This window comes from Typopeltis vanoorti, chromosome 17, assembly GCF_054136105.1.
Source record: "Typopeltis vanoorti isolate ZY-2024b chromosome 17, IOZ_Tvanoo_1.0, whole genome shotgun sequence".
NCBI lineage: Eukaryota > Metazoa > Arthropoda > Arachnida > Uropygi > Thelyphonidae > Typopeltis > Typopeltis vanoorti.
In genome coordinates, this window is record NC_143565.1 from 3,852,895 (window position 1) to 3,874,875 (window position 21,981).

Sequence of the window (21,981 nt, forward strand, 5' to 3'; positions counted from 1 at the left end):
ATCTCTGCAACATTAGCAACTGTAAAATCACCACCTGGATGATACACTTCTGTAAAATGATCACTCAACAACTGAACTATTTCTTTTGGTTCAGTCACCTTCTTACTATGAGCATTGTTTAAAGACATTCTACCATAGTCATTTTTCCTCTTACTTGCTACATAATGAAAAATTTCTTTCGTGTTTACTTTGACCTGTTTAGCTAATTCTCTCTCTCATAGTCTGATTTGGCCTTCCTTACCATAGTAGTCAACATTCTTGTTGCACTCTGTACTGCTCATAAGTATGCTGATCACTTTTTTCTTTATATTTCCTCCACAATGTTTTCTTATTTTTGCAGCTCTGCTCTTGTTTTATATCCCTACTTAACCACTTAATTCTAACTTGGTTTATCTTCCTGACCTTGGGTAGGCAGTCCGATACTGTTACCCTCAAGCAATCTCTGACCACTTGCCATGCATTACTGACATTCTTTCCTTATAACTTCTCAAACCATGGCACTTTTTCAAGATGATTCCTGAATTGCTCATAATCACCAGCCTTATAATCGAACATAAACCCCTTCTTGACAGAGAACTCCACGTGTTTGGCAACTTCCTAGAACAAGACCGCATGGTCACTCTCCCCAATTGGAAACAGAGTGTCTATCTTGGTTATGGATACACCTTATGATGCTATTATCAGATCCAACATACTCAAACCCCTTGTTCCCTCTGTAACATGTTGTTTCATGTAATTATCCCTTTGCAACTGTATAAATCCCACTTCCATTTTGCTATGCCCCCTTTCCTTCCTTCAATCAATGTTCCCATAGTTAGTCTCCCATAAAAATTGTTTGGCCGACATTCATTGCTGATTTGTCAATACATTGCATCTACATCTTCCTGTGGACCACCTGGTCTATAGCAGCACCAATGTATTTTGTTCTATTTGCTTCTGTCTCACACCAGACAGCCTCAAATGAACCTCAGACCTAATATCTTCCTCAGACCTAATATCTTCTTTAACTTCTAATTTTGTTGGTTGTAATTCTGCAGCTAGCATCAGCAATACCCTATCTCCTGTCCTGTTCCTTCTATCCTCCTTGAAAATACAATACCCTTTACATTCTCTAGATCTCAGCGATGCTTATAATTTTTGGCCAAGATGAGCTTACCAATGCCAAAAACCCCCAACCTTATTCCTGATACTTCTTGCATTCATGTACATGGTTTTTAGTGTCCCTTTGTACCCATATTTACCCTTGTGTAATGTCATTATCAACCCATTTAAATTGGAGACCTGTGAAATCCCTTTCGGCATTGCACAATCATTATTGTACCATGCTCATTTATCACGGATGGCCAGACACATGCTAGATTTCACAGGTCTCCAATTTAAACTTTCTCCAAACATCTTACTCCAAAACCATTTAAATGTATTCGGACAAGTCCTTTTGTCCATCAAATTCACTCCATACATGAATAAACTGCACACCATTCCTCCCGCACAAACTTCTCATTAACTCATTGGCAATCATGGCCCTTCTTCTCAGTTTTGTACTATCATACTGAGGCAGCAGACTCACAATCCTTACTTTAATCCTCTTCGTTTTCACTTCCACTAACAACTCTTTCATATCTTCTCTTTTGCATGTTTCTCACCTTTCAAATCATTTGTGACACCTAATACAATCAACTCGTTTGCTCCATTCTTCTGCATACTTACAGTATCAGCAAAATCCTTTATCTTTGCCCCAAAACATGCTTTTCTCACATTTCTCACCTTTCAAATCATTTGTGCTTGCCAAAACAATTCATTCATTTGCTTCTTACTTCTCCAAATTTACAGCTTCTGTAGCATCCTTTATTTTTGCACCTGGACAACATGCTTTCATTACTTTCTAATTAAGTACAACTCTTATCATTGAATCCCCCATATAATACTATATCTTTTCTCCCAGTTTCTTTCACTTTTGTTTTTCCTATTCACTCTTTCTCATCCTACATTTTGTGTCAGTAACTGAGACATCATCAGGGAAACAACATTAAAATTGAAAAACACTCACAAAAAATGCACAAAACAATAAGTGGAAAAATTAGACTGGAAACCTAAAGTCCTATATGCCCTCGATGCGTGCCATTTACTAGCCATAGTAGTTGGGCAGGAGCCCTAAGAATTCAAGTTTCCCAAATCTTGGAAAATTTAACACAGCCATATTTATTGAGATTTGGTTGGTTTTTTTAAATCTGATGCTGATTCTAAAAAGAGTCTTTCAAGTTTGTATTTGTTGCAGTAAAGCATAATATTTTTTTCCATTTGATTCTGTGCAAGGTATCCAAGGCATGATCAGCAGGCGCTGATTCACCATACTGATGGTGACAGATGTATTTTTTTTATGTTCTTCTAGGCATATGTAAGCAGATTTCCCAGTTTGACTATAATATGATAATTTGCAGGAACAAGGAACTTTGTAAAACACCTGGAACAGAGAGAGAGAGAAAGAAGAGAATCCTTGGGATAGCAGATGAGGGCAGCCAACTTCAGATGAGTTTTGAATGCAGTGCAGAGATTGTACTTTTTTTTTTTTAGAGGTCTATCTATTTTTTCTGAAGTGCTCTGGATATATAGAACAATGATAGCATTGCTATTGAAATTTTTGGCATTGTGACCATTGGACAAGATCTGGCAAATGAAGGAGAGTTCAGCTGCAAGAGAAGCCTGGATAGAACAGAGATTTTATGCTCTTTTGACAAGGATTTTGATAACACCATATTACTGATTGGGGGGGGGGGGGATGGAAAGGTTGTGTATATATGCTTACCTGTGTCGGCTTTCTGTGTACTAAAAAAGAAAGAGTGCTATTTGGATAGACATGTTATTAGAGTATCTAGAAAACGCAAGCTGTTATTTCTTTTTTCTATAGTAAACTGGATTCTGAGGTGTTGGCTGTTGAGATGGAGGAGGAAGAAGTCTAACATGTCTGAGCCATTTGGCCAAATAGAGAACACATCATGTATCTTAGCCAGATAGAAGGTTTGAGAAAAGCAGTTCAAGAGCATGTTTCAAAATGCTCCATATGGAAATTGGCTAGATGGGGAGAAAGAGAGAGTAGTGCCCATTGCTTTATCATCAATCTGTTTATAAATGGTATCTTTCCAAGTTAACCAGAATGGATGGATAGTAAAATTGCAAAGATCAATGATATCTGGGGAAAACAGTCTTCAGTAAATTTAAAGTGTCAGAAAGAGGGATCATGGTAAAAAAAGAGAGAGGTGACTTCAAAGTTCACCATGATATCATTATTGTTTAAAACTAAATTTTGGATTAAAGATTTGAAACGAGTAGAATTTTTTATATAAGATGAAGTTTAATGACTGGTAAGTGGGGTTAAGGATTTAGCTAACTGTTTGGCTAACTTAAAGAGGAGGAAGTCAGTAGCATGTACTACGGGATGGAGAAAGTTATTATGTTTATGCATTTTTGGCAATCTCTGTATCCAGAGGAGGCAACTAAAAGGTTTCAATTTTTTAACTATGGTGCAAAAAAGAACTGAACTTCGACACACCCTTCAGTACATGTGCTATGAGATACGCCATTCGACTGCATGCACATTAATAGAAAAGCACATGTAGAGTCTACACCGTTACATTTATCCATAGCAGTGGTGTTGTCATTGGAAGTAAAGACGTTTATTGTTGAGCATTGTTTTCATTCATATGGAGTTGGTAGAGGAAATGGTCCAAGCCTATGACATGTTTACGAGCAATTTGTTTGTTGTTTCCTTAAGTGTGCCCCAAGTCAATATCTATGAAGATCCATCCTTCCTCCATAATGTTTGGTTCTCGGATGAAGTACATTTCCATGTAAACAGAGGAACCTACAGGTTTCTTGAGATGTAAATTTGTCCAAGAGAAACCTCTTCACAGCAAGAAGGTCACTTCAGGGTGTGCAGCTTCTGGCCATGGCATAATTAGGCCCTACTTCATCGAAGAGGGTGGTGTAATCATGAATTTGAATAGTGAATGCTACATGATGAATGTGTTGGTTCCGTTCACCCAGAATTTACATAGGATTGCAACCTGTCACACATCATGTGGTTCTTGATCCTATTTATCAGAGTACCTCCTTGGCAGGCTTATTTCGAGGTTACAGAATGCCTGTACCCTTCATGTTCTCCTGATTTCACATTACTTAATGTCTTCGTTTGGGGTATTGAAAGAATGGGTATTCCACCATGACCTGCCTTCAAACCTTGATCCTTGATGAACTAAGGGATAAAATTACACGATATGTCCAGCAAATGTTCCAACCTTGTTCTTCAAGATGACAGAGAACCTTTGCATGCACTACGAAACCTGTCTTGAAAGACAAAGTGCCCATTTCGAGCATGTAATCTACCATTGTTAATGCTTTATTCAACCAAGATACCACTAATAGTTATGGATGCCCATATCATCATGCGTAAACATATATTTCTTTGTTAATAAACCTGTTTACTCCATAACATATATCGTTGTAGTTATTCAGTAAGTTTTTTTTTTTCTTTTTCACCATACTATGTATCAGCAGGCCAAGATGTGACATTTTTTAAAATCCTTTTTAATGTTTTCTTTTGATGATTGGTGGGATGATAATCCAATGGTTTATAAGTAGTGTGGTCTCAGACCAACACATTCATTTTCCGATTATATTATTCATGACCACAATATCATTATCCCCTATCAGATTATAAAACTACTGTCTTTGAGTACTTCGCAGAAAATTTTTTATATTACAATATTATATGTATTTAAAAGAAAAATGGGAAAAAATATAATAAAATCTTTACATCTCTCTCTCTTTTTTCTTTTCCAGACCTGTTAGTGATATGATGAAAGGATTAAATATTAGGAATGTTGAAGATGATACAGGTACAGTCAAGTGATTGCTGTAATATATGTAACTTAATATTTCAAATATATTTTTCAGAAAGAATGCTACTAAAATAATTTTTGTGCTTTGCAACAAAAGTATATTTTTACTTCTATGTAAATAAAATGTTTCAAAAAAAAAAAAAAATCAGTAGTATGAACTTATTTACAACTTGATTATTTGAGATGTATCATAATAATAATGGGGTATCTCCATTGGGTCAGAAGATTCATTACAGGAGACTCGCACTTTTATACACATTATACCTATCATACCTCTCCTTAAACTCATTCACTATCATGGCACTCACAACTAATTCTGGCAATTTGCTCCATTCGTTCATCACTCTGTGTTCGGTCGGTTAGCCTAGTGGCTTTGCGCTTCGCAACCATATGCCTGGGGAAGGAGTATCCTAGGTTCGATTCCTATCGCCAACGTGAGGAGCTGAAGGATCTTCCTCAGCCATAGCCAAGTTAGCCGGTCTTGGGCATGGACAGCAGGGTTTTTTCCACCAGTTTATCTGGAGTTTTTCATCCTGTAAGCAGGCAAACTGGCCCCCCTGAACACAGAGGGATACAACCAGGAATACTTAGTCATAGGGGTGACCATCCTATCCTCGTACTTCGGTTAGGAAATCCAAGCATGCATGGAAGGTTGTGGGCCTTAAAGGCCTGTTAAAGCCATTGGGATAGGATAGATTCATCACTCTGTAACCAAAATATCTAATCTGCACACCCTTACTAACCACACTCATACACAACTTCCAGGGATTATCTCTAGTTCTCTTTCTATTTGTCATGTATTGAAAAATTTCATTTGTATCATTAGTCTTATAGAACTCCTTGTATACCAATGCTAGAAGCATAAGAAACAAGGCGGATGAAATGGTTGCACTAATTGTGTCTGTGTACCCAGAGATTGTTGGAATAAGTGAGACATGGTTAGATGAGGACGACATCCTGATAGGAATAGAGATGGAAAGGTATGATGTGTTTCGTGAGGATAGAAGGGATAAAAAGGGAGGGGGAGTGCTATTGATGATAGAGAAAGAGTTATGTCCATACAAGGTAGAGATGCAAGAGGGAAATAGGGCCAGTGGTTTTGAGGCAGTATGGTGTGAGATAGAGGTGAATAGAATCAAATACTTGGTGGGATGTTGTTATATACCTGGTAATGTGGATGGTGGTGATAGTGAAATGTATAGTCAAATAAGCCAAGCAAATAAGAAAAGGGTGATCATTATGGGTGATTTTAATTATGGCAATATAGACTGGAATGAAGAGATAGCGACTGGAAGTAAAGAAAATGAGTTTCTTGAGTTTTTGAGGGATAACTACCTCAGACAGTATGTAACAGAGGGCACACGAGGATTAAGGGTCTTGGATTTGGTCATCTCATCGGAGGATGTAATTATAAATGAGGTGTCAAATCATCCACCAATTGGTGAAAGTGACCATGAGGTGATTACCTGGGTGGTTGCCAGCAGTGCAAGGACCCCTGTGAAAAAAGGGTATATGTGGAACTACAAGGGGGGTGATTATGAAGAGCTCAGGAGACAGCTTGCAGGTGTAGCATGGAATGAGGAGTTAGCTGGAAAAGAGATCAATGCAGCTTGGGGGATTTTCAAAAACTATTTAGTAGATGCAATGTCTAAATGTATACCACGGGTGAGAAGGTTAAATAAGTTAGGTGTGAGATGGATGAATAAAGAGATTAAGCATGCAATACAGAAAAAAAAGGCATTGTGGAGACAGCATAAGAGAAGTGGAAGTAACCAACTTCATGAGCTCTACAAAGACCAGGCAAGGAGGGTGACTTGGTTGGTGAGAGTAGCTAAAGAGAGGTATGAACAGCAGTTAGCTAATGAAGCCAAAAAGAATCCTAGGGAGTTCTTTCGATATGTAGCCAGCAAAAGAAAGAATGATTATGGAAGGATGACATTGATTGGAGGAAATGGTATAAAGGCAGCTGTTGCAGAATGTGTTGTGGAGATACTTAATGAGCAATTCATAAAGATCTTTCAATCTTGTGAATGTGACTTCATGGAGAGATTAAGAGCAGTTGATGATGGGGAGGAGAGACTGACTGTAAGTGAGCAAGAGGTGTTTGGGGAGTTGAGTAAACTAGATGTAAATAAGGCTGTGGGACTTGATAATATATCACCACGTATTCTGAAGGAGTGTGCCAGAGAGTTGACACCTGCCTGACATATTTTTTTAATACGAGTCTTGCACTTGGTCAAGTTCCTAAAGAGTGGAAGGAGGGCAAGATTGTGCCACTTCATAAAGGAGGTGATCGAACTCAAGCATCAAACTATAGGCCTATCTGTGTGTCAGGTGTTGTGGTTAAGTTGTTGGAGAAGCTTGTGAGAACTAGGATCCAGAGTTGGGTTGACAACAATGGTATAATCTTTGATGGACAGCATGGATTTGCTAAAGGGAGGTCATGTTTTAGTAATCTACTTACTTATTACAATAAAGTGACTGCTTCCTTGTACAGAGGAGAAGGATACACAGTAATATACTTGGATTTCACAAAAGCTTTTGATAGAGTACCTCATGATAAGGTGACAGTCAAACTAGAGCAGATGGGGTTGGATATTAGATTAGTGCATTGGATTGGAGACTGGCTATCTGATAGGTATCAACAAGTTGTGTATGGGGGTGCAATATCCAGGAAAAGGAAAGTCACTAGTGGAGTGCTTCAGGGGTCTGTTTTAGGGCCATTACTATTTAACTTATATATTAATGATATTGGTGAAGATTTGGATGGAGATATTCATTTGTTTGCAGATGATGCAAAGTTGGGACGAACCATAAAGAGTAGTGAAGATGTTGTGGCCTTGCAAGAAGACTTGAATAAATTGAGTGATTGGGCAAGCAAATGGGGATGTGAGTTCAATGTTGCAAAATGTAAAGTTTTAAAATTTGGAAAACAAAGATGGGATGCAGAATTTATGCTTGGTGAGAATATATTGTTGGAAGTAGAGGAAATAAGAGATCTGGGGGATGATAGTGGATAAGGATCTAAAATTTAGGGGACACATCGCCAAAATTGTGAAGACAACACAAAGACTTCTGGGAATGATGCAGAGGACACTGACATGTAGAAGTAGGGAGATACTTGTTCCAATGTATAAGGCTTTGATTAGGCCACACTTGGACTATTGTGCCCAGATTTGGTCACCGGGTTTTCAGAAGGATGAAGAGATGTTGGAAAGGGTCCAAAGGCGACTGACTAAGGTAGTTTCTGACCTCTGGAATGTTGAGTATGAGGAAAGATTGAAAAGATGTAATTTGCAGAGTCTCGTGGAGAGAAGGAAGAGGGGAGATATGATAGAGACCTACAAGTTGGTAAGGGGTTGTTATAGGATGAATGGTGGAGAAGTTCTACAGAGAATAGTGGGAGATCAAGGGAGAACCAGAGGTCATCCCTGGAAACTGTATAAGGAGGGTGTGAGTAAGGGAGTGAGAGGCAGGTTTTTTCCGTGCAGAGTTGTGAGTGATTGGAATGCCTTGCCTGAGAGCGTGGTGTCTGCAAGTAGTTTGAATGTGTTTAAGACACGGTATGATGAGATGTGTGTGTAAGATAAAAGGACCTCCTAGATGAGTTTTTGACTCCATGAGGTCTTGTTTAATAATAATAATAATAATAACTTATAAGTTTCTGTCATGGCTCTTCTTTTCTGCCTATTAACTAAACTTTGCAACCCATACACCTTCAACCTATCCTCATAGGGAGCATCCCACAGACATGTCACCAACTTGTTCACTTGTCTCTGTGGCCAAATCATTGCCTTATAAAGATGGATACTAACTTCCTTATCTTTTGTTAGTGTTTTTTTTTTTTTTTTTGACATTGAAGTAATCCTTTAAGCTGTTTTTACCAAGTTTTGCAATATGTCCTCTTAACTTCAACTCTGTGTCCACCATTACTCCCATCAATTTCTTGTAGTCCATTGTGATCAATGTGATACATAGCATGTAACCTTTTCAACCCAGAGTGCATAACCTTACATTTTGTAGCATTAAATTGACAACCATTATCCTTTACCCTACCGTGCCAATTTATTTAAATCATCCTACAAGATAGATACATTACCTTTATCAACTTTATCAAGGACAGCTCAGCTGATTAATGACACATCTCTTACAGATTCTCTTCAGCCACTTTCCCATATAAGATCAGTTTCTGCATTGTGTTTCTTTTAGTACCATTGTTCAATAGAATCAGCATCCATTATGCCTCCCATTTCTGCCAGATCTGCAGGAACTCAAGCAAAAGCTCTCAACATCCATTTACAATTAAACTGCATACTTATCTGTAGTGAGTATGCACTTAAAACTTATAAACTTGCTACTTCCAACCATTTTTCATTCTTTCCACCTCAATTCTGTGGAACAGCTTCCCTTGTGAAGCATTTCCAAAGGATTACAATCTCCAGTAGTTCAAGAAGAACATCAACAGATTACTCTACTCCTGACCATGTTCATACATTTATTTGCTTTTGGCTCTCCTGCCTTTCATGAGTAAGAGTGTGTGTGTGTGTGTGTGTGTATATATATATATAATTTGTGGCACCTTCAAGGAGACTTGGTGAAATCTGAAGACTCATCGTGGGAGGACACCTACTGTACAACTCTCCGTCTCCACCACTACACCAAACCTCTACTACCAATCATCTACATCAACGCCATCTACTGCTCACCACAACTAGTATTTTTTGTCTGTAAATACTCGCCTTCAACTTCAAGTCCATATAAAGATTCCTCCCATCATGACGAGAATCGAACTTAGGCCTTTTCTAATTGAAGGGTGCATGTACCATCGTTCTTCCAATTGCGCTACAAAGGTGCTGAAAAAAAAAAGTTCTTAGGTATGATGCATATAAAAAAACCTATTGCTCTTCCCAGTTTTGCATCATCAGCAAAAAAATTATCCCCCCACCAAATCTTTCCCTATATCATTAACATACAAATTAAAGAGCAGTAGCTCTAGTACAGAACCCCGAGGCACTCCACTAGTCCCCCCCCCCCCACTTCTCCTAGAGTCCACTCCATACACTATTGTCTGGTGTCTGTCAATCCACAGTACCAACTTCATATCCATCCCCATTTGCTTCAACTTTTGTAATAGTTTTCATGTGGTATTCTGTCAAAATGCCTTTGCAAAGTCCAGTAATATCATGGCACAACCATTTTCCTTATCTAATTCTGCAGTCAATCTATTTTAAAACGTGATTATATAATCCCTTAGTATTGCATTAGAAATTATATTTCATTAATATTTTCCATTACTGTTGTCATGACAACTCCTTCAGGACAGATACTGTCATGCAATAGCCTGCAGTCCTTTTCAAGAGTATACCACCCATCACAATCTGGTATTGCTGTGATTACTACCAGTAGTCAAATGTTTAAAACGATCTTCGTTGATTTGGAAAACACTAAGTTTAATTTCCATAAATTAAACTTGCCAAGAAATTACATTCTTGTTTAATGCTTTATCCAAACATATCATCATAAGGAAACAAAATGTTCATTAAGTATTTTCACATGAAGACAATTGATCAATTGATGTGAAGTCATCAGCCTCTGTTATACCAGTGACCTACTTGTAAAGATACTTTCCTTGCAAATTTTGTTTAATTATACTTGGGTAAAGGATTAAACAAGAATATAATTTCTTGAAAAGTTTAATTTAATTTGTAATCACGTGAAAAAAACTTTTACATTTCATTATTTGTTCAGGTAGGCATCCAGAGGAAAAACACCTTGAAATCCTATGCTGATTGCTGCACATAAAAACCTAATACACTATAGATATATTTGAGGCCATATGATTAAATAATTATCTGTTTATTGTTAATTATGTTTACAATTAATTAATGTCATTGTCATCACTGAGAAAAATCAGGCTGATATGTGATATTTTATTGCATGCAGAAAATCAAACATTTCTGCCATAGAAAGAGACAGGTCATTTTTCATTTTCATAACAAGAGGTAATAACATTTATAACAAAAGGCAAGTTAAAACTTATAAACTAATTGTAGGCATGTTTGAGGTGTCCTTTTTTGTTCTGGTCATTTTACAGAAATTTCAGAAACATAATGCCCTAAAAACAGTAAAAGTGTTTTTCAGTCACAACTCTGTTATTTTTAATGTGGCCAAACAGAGATCATAGATATCTGCAGCACTTCTTTTTTATCAAACAATAAGTGCAGGTACTACTCATTCTTTGTTAGCAGGAAAATTGAAAATTAAAACCATACTACATATGTATGTAATTAAAAATCTTATCGCCATTGTTAATAAAAAGAAATTTATTATTATTTGATGATGTTTATATAGAAATGATCTCTGTTCAGCAATTATTTTTAATTTATTTCCGAGTGTACCTATATATTTATTTATTTGCACAAGGGTTCACTCCGATTGGTGCAATGACCTTAACTCTTTCTTTCAGAATCCATATAATCACTGACTCAAGACCCAAATACAAAATAAACACATTTAATAAAACAAAAACAATATATATACACTTCAAACAATATTGTATAACTATAACTAACTACAGAATTAATTGGATCCAAGGCCTTTTCATAAAATAAACTTACACTTAAGACTAGAATAAACACTTTGTTTGCACAATCACAAAATATTCATAGCCAGTTTCTTTCTCTGTTAAGGCCCTTTTCCGAAGATATATGACTCTATTTCTTCATTTTCACAGGATCCTTTTTCATCACTCATGTAGCACACATTAAATCTTCCTGAATCAATTCTGTCTCTTTTTAGTAGAAATAATAGTTAGATCTGGTGTCCTTAATATAGATGAAACTTCCCAATTAGAATTTTCTCGAACATTCCTTTAGAACGTTAATAGCAATTTCTTCTTTTATTCAGTAATGCTTATTGACAGTCTTAACTCTTCCATTTAAAAAACTTACAGTTCAATGATTCCCTTTTCGGAATCTACTATAAATCTTCCAATTAGCGTTTCCTCCAATAATCCTTTTAAAATGATCTATAGCAATATTTCCCTTTTATTTATCAATACTTATTCCACATTAAAACTTCATAGTTCCACGATTCCTTTTTCCGAATATACAATTGATTTTCCTCCGACTGTCACATAAAAAATTTAAGTTCCTCTGAACCTAATTTCCTCTGAACCTCTGAAACTAATGTTCTAATTTCTTTTCGAACACTATCTTGTTTATCTCTGTTACTCAGATACACAACGCTTTCCTTGTCAGCTGTCAATCACACATCAAACTTCTTGGCAAGCATGCGCACTCCTTGAAAATGGCAAGCGAGAAATTAAATACTGTATAATGGCTGACACGGTTGTTTCCATTAGCGACAAGAGAATGTCTTCATAAAATGCAAAACTTAATATTTTAAACTACTATAAAAATTTTTAAAGTAATACAACTATTCAAATCTGGTAAGTACATAAACATTTTAACTGCTTTACATATCACTTTTGACAAAAAAATTTCCATAACGGGCACATCGCAAGTGCCGACAATGCATGTTATGAAAACAAAACTAATAAACATACTAACATAAACAATACGTAAAAATATTCAGAATTTTAAATTATGATTATTTTTACATCAGTTTCATCTTTCTTTGAAAATGTTTTTTTAAAAAAAAATTTTAAATATTTAACCTATATCTAACAAAACGTTTAATGCTTATTCCCAGATCTTAAAAAATAACATGATTTCTACTGATCATTATTTACACTATCGGAAGAATCACTAGTTTCAGAATCATCGGATACTAGAGATAATTCATAATTTTCTTCTTCCAATTTACTATACTTACAAATCTCATTTCTATATTTCTCAAATATTTCATTTAAACCATTTGAAATATGCCCTAAATCTACAGAATCATCACTATCAGAATCAAATTCTGCAGGTTGAGATTCTTTATCCTTATTAACTAAATTAGAGGTATTTTCACATTCCTCTGGCTTTTTTAACTCCAAATTAACTAACCTATGATATTCTGCTACTATTTCATCAATGTTAGAGTCAGTTTGATCATCATCACTCTTACATTGTGCATTATCTGGATTATGTACCCTGGGATTTCTAAAATTTCCTGCATTAGGTTTTGTTTTACCCAAATTAAATTTTCTCCTTTGCTGTGTATTTGAATTATGAGCTTTAAAACTATTCCCTTTCTTACTATTTGATTGTGAATGAGATGCACAATTAGTACTAGGAAAAGAATTCTCATCTTTCAATATTCTATTCATATTGTCTCCTAATATCACTAAATTTTTACTCCCCAAAAAGTACTTTTTTAACCAATCAGAATGTACATTTATAATTTTACTAGGATTTTTGATATCTTGCATCCTAAAATTCATAGGAGAAAATTTCTCTAAAATTCTATATGGACCTAAAGCTTTCCTTCCTAATTTCCCAACCCTTTTTATACTAGATTTATCATCTAACAATACTAAATCTCCTGGTGCAAATAACTTATACTTTCTAAAACGATTTATATACTGCCTAGTTTTCTGAGAACTTAATTTACTTATTTCGCCTACTAATCTCTGAGTAGTGGAAAATTTATCTACTACTGTTTCCAGATACTCATTTATATCATTGTATCCTGTATTAGGAATGACTGAAACAAGTTCATTAGGAAAGATTAGATCAAAGCCATATAAAGCAAAAGATAGTTTTTCTTTGATAGCAGAATGAAAGGAGATCTGCATGCAAATAATGCTTGAGAAAGATATGACTCCCAATCATTCATTTTAGTGTTTGCCAGATTGGAAAGTATTTGCTTTATATTTTTATTCAACCTTTCACACATATCATTACACTGTGGGTGGTAAGGTGTGGTAAAAATCTTCCTAACATTAAGTAATTTACATAATTGTAACAACAGTTCAGATGTGAAATTTGGTCCCTGATCTGAAAGTAAGGTCTTAGGAGCAGTCATATTGCCTTTTTTAGTAATTGGCAGTGGACCTACCACATCAATAGCAACAGCCTGAAAAGGTCTAGTTGGAATTGGAAATGGTTGTAATGGAGCTTTTCCTCTAAAAGGGGATCTTATTTGGCACTTATGGCATGATTTGACATATGTGAGTATGTCACTCTTCATACCTTTCCAGATATAACGATTTTATTCTTTCCCAAGTTCTAGAAAATCCTTGGTGTCCTGCCAAGTCAGAATCATGGGAAGTGTACATAATCTAAGGAATTATTTCAGTTAGTGCCAATATTTTCACTTTCATCCCTCCATCTTCCATTTGTCTAGATAAGAGTAACCCATCTTTATCTAAATATAAGTTTTCCAGGTTTAGAAATGCATCCAGTTGAGTTTCACCCTTCAGTACTGCTTCATAAATATTTTTAAATACAGGATCATTTTTCTGAGCTCAGACAATCTCATCCTTTTCCCAAATTTGTGAACCAGGTTCCTTATTCTTTAGAGTCTCTTGATCATTATCATTAGTGTCTTGAAAAACTTCAGGAGACTGCTCTAATTTTCCGTTGTCACCTGATTTCCTGTCTAAACAGCATTCTAGTCCACACAAGGATTCTGTATTATCATCAATATTGCATGCAAAACCATGACGTTTCAGAAAATCAATTCCAAATATTACTTGTACATTTGGATTTGAGGATTCTGGAAGATTAATGGATGACAAACTTTCAATGGAAAACAAGGAATTGAAATAAAAATATTGATTTGCTTATCAGCTGAAATTTCTGATTCAAATATTCCCTTTAATTTAATTGGATAGCTTAAAACTGAAATGTCATTTGGAATTAGAGATTTAATTTTATTAAACAAACTATAAGAAATGAGTGAAATATGTGCACCTGTGTCAAGCAAGATTTCACAATGCACATTTTCAATAAATCCTTGTAGAACTGTTAAAGGATTACCTCCATTAGCATAAGGAGAGAGCTAATGCTACATCAAACTCTCTTTTAGGATTGGAGCTATCTTTAACTTTACCCATGTCTGATGAGTAGAAAATGACAGAAATTGACATTTCTGTCCTTGCTTGTATGATATTGGAATAATAATTATTCCCAGATTTTTCTTTATTCTCTGATTCTCTGATGTTGAAAACAAGATTTATCCCTAACATAACAGTCTTTAGCAAAATGACCAAGTTTATTGCATCTAAAGCATTTTGGAACTTATACCTCCTTTGAGATGTTTTATTCCTGTCAGTACCATTAGATTCACAAGAGAAAGATTGATTTTCTGTAAGATTCTTGGATATTGTTAAATCCGATATCATCTTAAACAGAAGTTCCTGTCCTTGTACTATTGGTCTCTGTTGTCTTTCTATTTCTTCACTAAGAAATGTTTTCAGTTCCTCTAATTTTCCCAAATCATGTAATTGTACCTTGGAATCAGATTCTGGAACATTTTCAGTGAAATTCACAGAAATTTCCTTAGACTGTTTCCTTTTCTTAGTACCTTTTAATTCATGAAACTTTCCTTCTCTCACTTTATCTGTAGCCACAATGCTAGGAGAATGAGTTTGATTATACTGAAAAGAATTTACCTGCTTATTATTTTCAGAATGAAATATATCTCTAAGTCTCTCTTCCTTTTTTTTTAACAAGTTCAAAACACTGTTCAAGATTTTTAACCTTTTTCTTGTATGCTGTTTCTTTCAAATTATCTCTAAGGCCAAGCCTAAATTGATTAAACAGCAACCATTCTAAAGAGGATTTCTCTTTAGATGAAACATTAAATTTATGAGCAATGCTCCAAAGTGTGTGGTAATATTCTGAAACAGACTCATTACAACCTTGAATGCACTGATAAATTTTCTAAATGTTAGGCCTTAATTCTCTTACACTTGAAAATTCTGATGTTAGCAAACTTTTCAATGTGGTTTTAAACTTTTAAATCATCCCGCATACAGACAAATCAGTCCTTCAGAACACACGCAATTTACAGACAAAAAAATACTAGTTGTGGTGGTGGAGATGGGCGGTAGATGGCGTTGATGGAGATGATTGGTAATAGAGGTTCAGTGTAGTACTAGGTTGAGACAGTTGTATAATAGTAGGTGTCCTCCTGCGATGAGTCCTCGGACTCCTTGGAGGTGTCACGAATAATAATAATAATAATATTTGGAATTGATTTTCTAAAACATCATGGTTTTGCATGTAATTTTGTTGATAATACAGTGTCCTTGTGTGGACTAGAATACTGTTTGGACAGGAAATCAGGTGACAAAAGAAAATTGGAGCAGTCTCCTGAAAATTTTAAACACCCTGATGATAATGATCAAGTGTTTAATATTGAGACTCTAAAGAATAAGGAGCCTAGTTCACAAATTTGGGAAAAGGATAAGATTGTCCGAGCTCAGAAAGATGATCCCATAGTTAAAGCTATTTATGAAACAGTATTGAAGGGTGAGACTCAACTGGATACATTTTTAAACCTGGAAAACTTATATTTAGATAAAGATGGATTACTCTTATCTAGACAAATGGAAAATGGAAGGTTCAAAGTGAAAATGTTGGCACCAACTAAAATGATTCCTTGGATTATGTACACTTTCCATGATTCTGACTTGGCAGGACACCAAGAATTTTCTAGAACTTGAGAAAGAATAAAGGATCATTACATCTGGAAAAGTATAAAGAGTGACATACTCACATATGTCAAATCATGCGATAAGTGCCAAATAAGATCCCCTTTCAGAGGAAAAGCTCCACTACAACCATTTCCAATCCCAGCTATCTTTTGCTTTATATGGCTTTGATCTAACTTTCCTAATGAACTTGTTTCAGTCATTCCTAATACAGGATACAATGATATAAATGAGTAACTGGAAACAGTAGTAGATAAATTTTCCACTACTCAGAGATTAGTAGGTGAAATAAGTAAATTAAGTTCTCAGAAAACTAGGCAGTATATAAATCGTTTTAGAAAGTATAAGTTATTTGCACCAGGAGATTTAGTATTGTTAGATGATAAATCTAATATAAAAAGGGTTGGGAAATTAGGAAGGAAAGCTTTTGGTCCATATAGAATTTTAGAAAAATTTTCTCCTGTGAATTTTAGGATTCAAGATGTCAAAAATCCTAGTAAAATTATAAATGTACATTCTGATTGGTTAAAAAAGTACTTTTTTGGGGAGTAAAAATTCAGTGATATTAGGAGACATTATGAATAGAATATTGAAAGATGAGAATTCTTTTCCTAGTACTAATTGTGCATCTCATTCACAATCAAATAGTAAGAAAGGGAATAGTTTTAAAGCTCGTAATTCAAATACACAGCAAAGGAGAAAATTTAATTTGGGTAAAACAAAACCTAATGCAGGAAATTTTAGAAATCCCATGGTACACAATTCAGATAATGTACAATGTAAGAGTGATGATTCTGTAGATTTAGGGCATGATTCAAATGGTTTAAATGAAATATTTGAGAAATATAGAAATGAGAATTTGTATGTATAGTAAATTGGAAGAAGAAAATTCCGAATTATCTCTAGCATCAGATGATTCTGAAATTAGTGATTCTTCCGAGAGTGTAAATAATGATCAGCAGGAATCATGTTATTTTTTAAGATCTAGGAATAAGCATTAAACGTTTTGTTAGATATAGGTTAAATATTTAAAATTATTTTTAAAAAAAATTTTCACAGAAAGATGAAACTGATGTAAAAATAATCATAATTTAAAATTCTGGATATTTTTACGTATTGTTTATGTTAGTGTGTTTATTAGTTTTGTTTTCATAACATGCATTGTCGGCACTTGCGATGTGCCCGTTATTATTATTATAAAAACCTCCATGGAGTCAAAGACTCATCGTGGTAGGTCCACTGTTATATACACAGTTTATCATACTGTGCCTTAAATATATTCACTGTCTCTGCACACACTACACTCTCGGGCAAAGCATTCCAATCACTCACCACTCTCCATGCAAAAAACCTGCTCCTCACTCCCTTGCTCACACCCTCCTTATACAACTTCCAGGAATGACCTCTTGTTCTCCTGCTATCCTCACCCATTCTGTGCAAAACCTCCCTGACGTTAATCTGGTAATAACCACTTAACAGCTTATATGTCTCAATCATATCCCCCCTCCTCCTTCTATCCACCAATTTCTGCAAATTGCATTTTGTCAATCTGACTTCATACTCTGCATTCCAGAGACCAGAAACCACCTTAATCAATCGCCTCTGAACTTTTTCCAACGCAATTTCATCTTTTTGAAAACCAGGTGACCAGATCTGCGCACAGTAATCCATATGTGGCCTGATCAAAGCCTTATACAAAAGAACCATAACATCCTTACTTCTACAAGTCAATGTCCACCGCATCATTCCCATTATCCGCTGTGTTGTCTTCACTATTTTAGCAACATGTCCCCGAAATTTTAGGTCCTTGTCTATAATCACTCCCAGATCTCTCATTTCCTCTACCTCTTCCAAGAAATTCGTATCAATTGTGTACTTTACATCCCATTTCTGCTTCCCAAATTTCAAAACCTTACACTTTGAAACATTGAATTGACATCCCCACTTATTTACCCATTCAGACAGTGTATTCAAGTCCTCTTGCAAAGCTACAGCAGCCACACTACTCCTGATAGCTCTGCCCAACTTTGCATCATCTGCAAACAACTGGACATCACCATTCAGACCTCTCCAGATATCATTTACATACAAATTAAACAGCAATGGACCCAAAACAGACCCTTGAGGTACACCACTAGTAACTTTCCTCTTCTGGGATATTGCTCCTCCATAGACAACTCGCTGATACCTATCAGACAACCAATCTCCAATCCAGTGAACCAATCTACTGTTCAGCCCCATCCGTTCCAATTTAATTACCAGCTTGTCATGTGGCAATTTATCAAACACCTTTGCAAAATCTAAATATATCACTGTATATGCAATACCCTTATCCAACGCATTTGTCACTTTATTATAAAAAGTAAGCAGGTTGCTAAAGCACGATAGTAAATCCATGCTGGCCGCCAAAGAGTATTTTTCTGTTGTCAACCCAATTCTGAGCTTTATTCCTAACTAACTTCTCTAATACCTTGACCACAACTCCAGACACACAGACTGGTCTATAATTCAAAGCCTTACTCTTATCACCTCCCTTATGAATTGGAACAATTTTACCCTCTTTCCACTCTTTTGGAACTTGACCCAGTGAGAGACTCCTGTTGAAAAGATATACAAAAGCTGTTGTTAACTCTCTGGCACATTCCCTCAAGACACGTGGTGAAATAGCATCAAGTCCCACAGCCTTATTTACATCAAGTCTATTCAATTCCTCATATACCTCCTATTCACTTACTAACAGTTCCTCCTCCTCCTCCTCTTCTCCCACTACTTTCAAGTTCTGCATGATGTCACATTCGCAAGAGTGAAATACCTTTAGAAATTGCTCATTAAATATCTCAACTATATCCTCTGCAGCGGTTATCATTCCTCCGTTTTCACCAATCAATCCCATTCTACCATAATCATTCTTTCTTCTACTGGTGACATATCAAAAAAACTCCTTAGGATTTTTTTTGGCCGCTTTAGCTAACTGCTGCTCATACTGCATTTTTGCTACCCTTATCAAGCTAGTCACCTTCCTCGCCTGTTCTTTGTACTTCTCATGCAACTGGTTGTTATATATACTCATTTTGTGTTTCTTCCATAATACCTTCTTCTTCCATATTGCATACCTTATCTCTTGATTCATCCATTTTACACCCACTCTGTTTACCCTCTTGACCCTCGGAATACACTCTGATATTGCCTCCACCAAATAGTTCTTGAGTATGGCCCAAGCAGCATTGATATCCTTTCCATCCAGTTCTTCTTTCCAATTTATTATCGCAAGCTGTTTCCTGAGCTTTTCGTAATTACCAGTCTTATTATTCCACATATATCCCTTTCTAACAGACGTCCTCGAATGACTGGTCACCCTACACGTGATCACCTCGTGGTCACACTCACATGGTGGAAGATTTGACACCTCATTTATAATAACATCATCTAATGAGATGATCAAATCCAATACTCTTGATCCTCGTGTACCCTCTGTTACGTGCTGCCTAAGGTAATTATCTTTCAAAAACTCCAAAAATTCATTTTCTTTACCCCCAGATGCAGTCTCTTGCTTCCAGTCTATATTACCATAATTAAAGTCATCCATAATGATAACTCGTTTCATGCTAGCTAGGCCAATTTGCCTATACATTTCCTTCTCATTACCAGGTCTATAGCAACAACCAACTAAACATTTCATCCTGTTTACTTCTACCTCACAGCCTACGGCCTCAAAACCCTGACCACTATTTGCACCTTGCAATTCCACCTTAGATGGGCACAACTCATCTGCTACCATTAACAGTACTCCTCCTCCCTTTCTTCCCTGTCTATCTTCACGAAAAATATCATATCCTATGGAAATTGTTTTGTCAAAAGTAATATGTAAAGCAGTTAAAAAGTTTATGTACTTACCAGATTTGAATAGTTGTATTACTTTAAAAATTTTTATAGTAGTTTAAAATATTAAGTTTTGTGTTTTATGAAGACATTCTCTTGTCGCTAACGGAAACAGCCGTGTCAGCCATTATACAGTATTTAGTTTCTCACTTGCCATTTTCAAGGAGTGCGCATGCTCGCCGAGAAGTTTGATGTGTGATTGACAGCTGACAAGGAAAGCATTCGGTATCTGAGTAACAGAAATAAACAAGATAGCGTTCGGAAGGAATTTAGAACACAAGCCGGCAGATATTTAGATTCAGAGGAACTTGAATTTTCTTTATGTGACAGTTGGAGGAAAAAAAATTAATAGTATATTCTGAAAAAGGAATTGTGGAACGATTAAGTTTCAAAGTGGAATAAGTATTTATAAATAAAAGGGAAATATTGCTATAGGCATTTTATAAGGAATATTGGAGGAAATGCTGATTGGAAGATTTATAGGAGATTCCGAAAAGGGAATCGTAGAACTGTAAGTTTTTTTAAAATGGAAGACTGTCAATAAGCATTAGTAGTGTATAAAAGAAGAAATTGCTATTTACGTTCTAAAGGAATGTTTGAACGTAGTAAGCATAAGACAGTTAAGACTGTCAATAAGCATTAGTAGTGAATAAAAGAAGAAATTGCTATTTACGTTCTAAAGGAATGTTTGAGAAAACTCTGATTAGGAAGTTTCATCTGTATTAAGGATGCCAGATCTAACTGTTATTTCTACTAAAAAGAGACAGAATTAAGTTAGGAAGAATTAATGTGTGCTACATAAGTGAAGAAAAAGGATCCTGTGAAAATGAAGAATAAAGTCATATATCTTCGGAAAAGGGCCTTGACAGAGAGAGAGAAACTGGTTATGAACATTTTGTCATTGTGCAAACAAAGTGTTTAGTCTAGTTTAGTCAAAGTGTTAAGTGAAAATTAAAACCATACTACATGTGTATGTCGTGTGTCACTGTTAATAAAGGTGCCAGCATACCATACCATTGTGTACCATTCTCCAAAAAAGTACTGGGTATCTGGATATTATGTGTATTGTACTGGACAAGAAACAGATCAGAAACAAATTCATCAAAATTATAGACATGATTAACAATATCTTCAAACCAGATTTAATGCAAAGGAATATAAGATTAAGAATGTTCACTGTTTTAACTAAACTTGTTTTATATTATTGGAAATGAAACATGGACAGTGAAAAAAAATAAACCAATGAAGAATAACATCAGCAGAAATGGAGTTTCTAAGAAGAATAGCAGGTTACACTAAACTAGATAAAAAAACATAGATTTTAGAATTATAACAAGAACCATCTTCATAAACAATAGATAATTACAGAAACAAATGACTTCGACATGTGAATAGAATGTCACCAGTAGACCATCAAAGAAGTATGCTAAACTGAAAACTCAAAAGAAAAAAGAAATAGAGGAAAGACCTTAAAGAGAAGGTGTGAAGCCAGAACAGGCCAGTCAGCCTGATACCATGAAATGAAGAAGCAAAAGACACTTGACAAGAAATTTGTTTTACTCCTTTACTCGAGTTGTAAGCAAACAATGTTTATGCATG

General features: G+C 35.5%; 1 protein-coding gene across 4 annotated transcripts in view; it reads left to right on the plus strand.

Annotated features, from left to right (window-relative positions):
* Positions 1-21,981, plus strand: part of LOC150097105 (sorting nexin-29-like) — a 780,446-nt gene that overhangs the window by 131,245 nt on the left and 627,220 nt on the right. For all 4 annotated transcript variants that reach the window (XM_090406852.1, XM_090406853.1, XM_090406854.1 and 1 more), the window contains one exon: positions 4,837-4,892. In XM_090406852.1, coding sequence (XP_090262978.1) covers positions 4,837-4,892 — 56 coding nt within the window. The remainder of the gene's footprint in view (positions 1-4,836; positions 4,893-21,981) is intronic.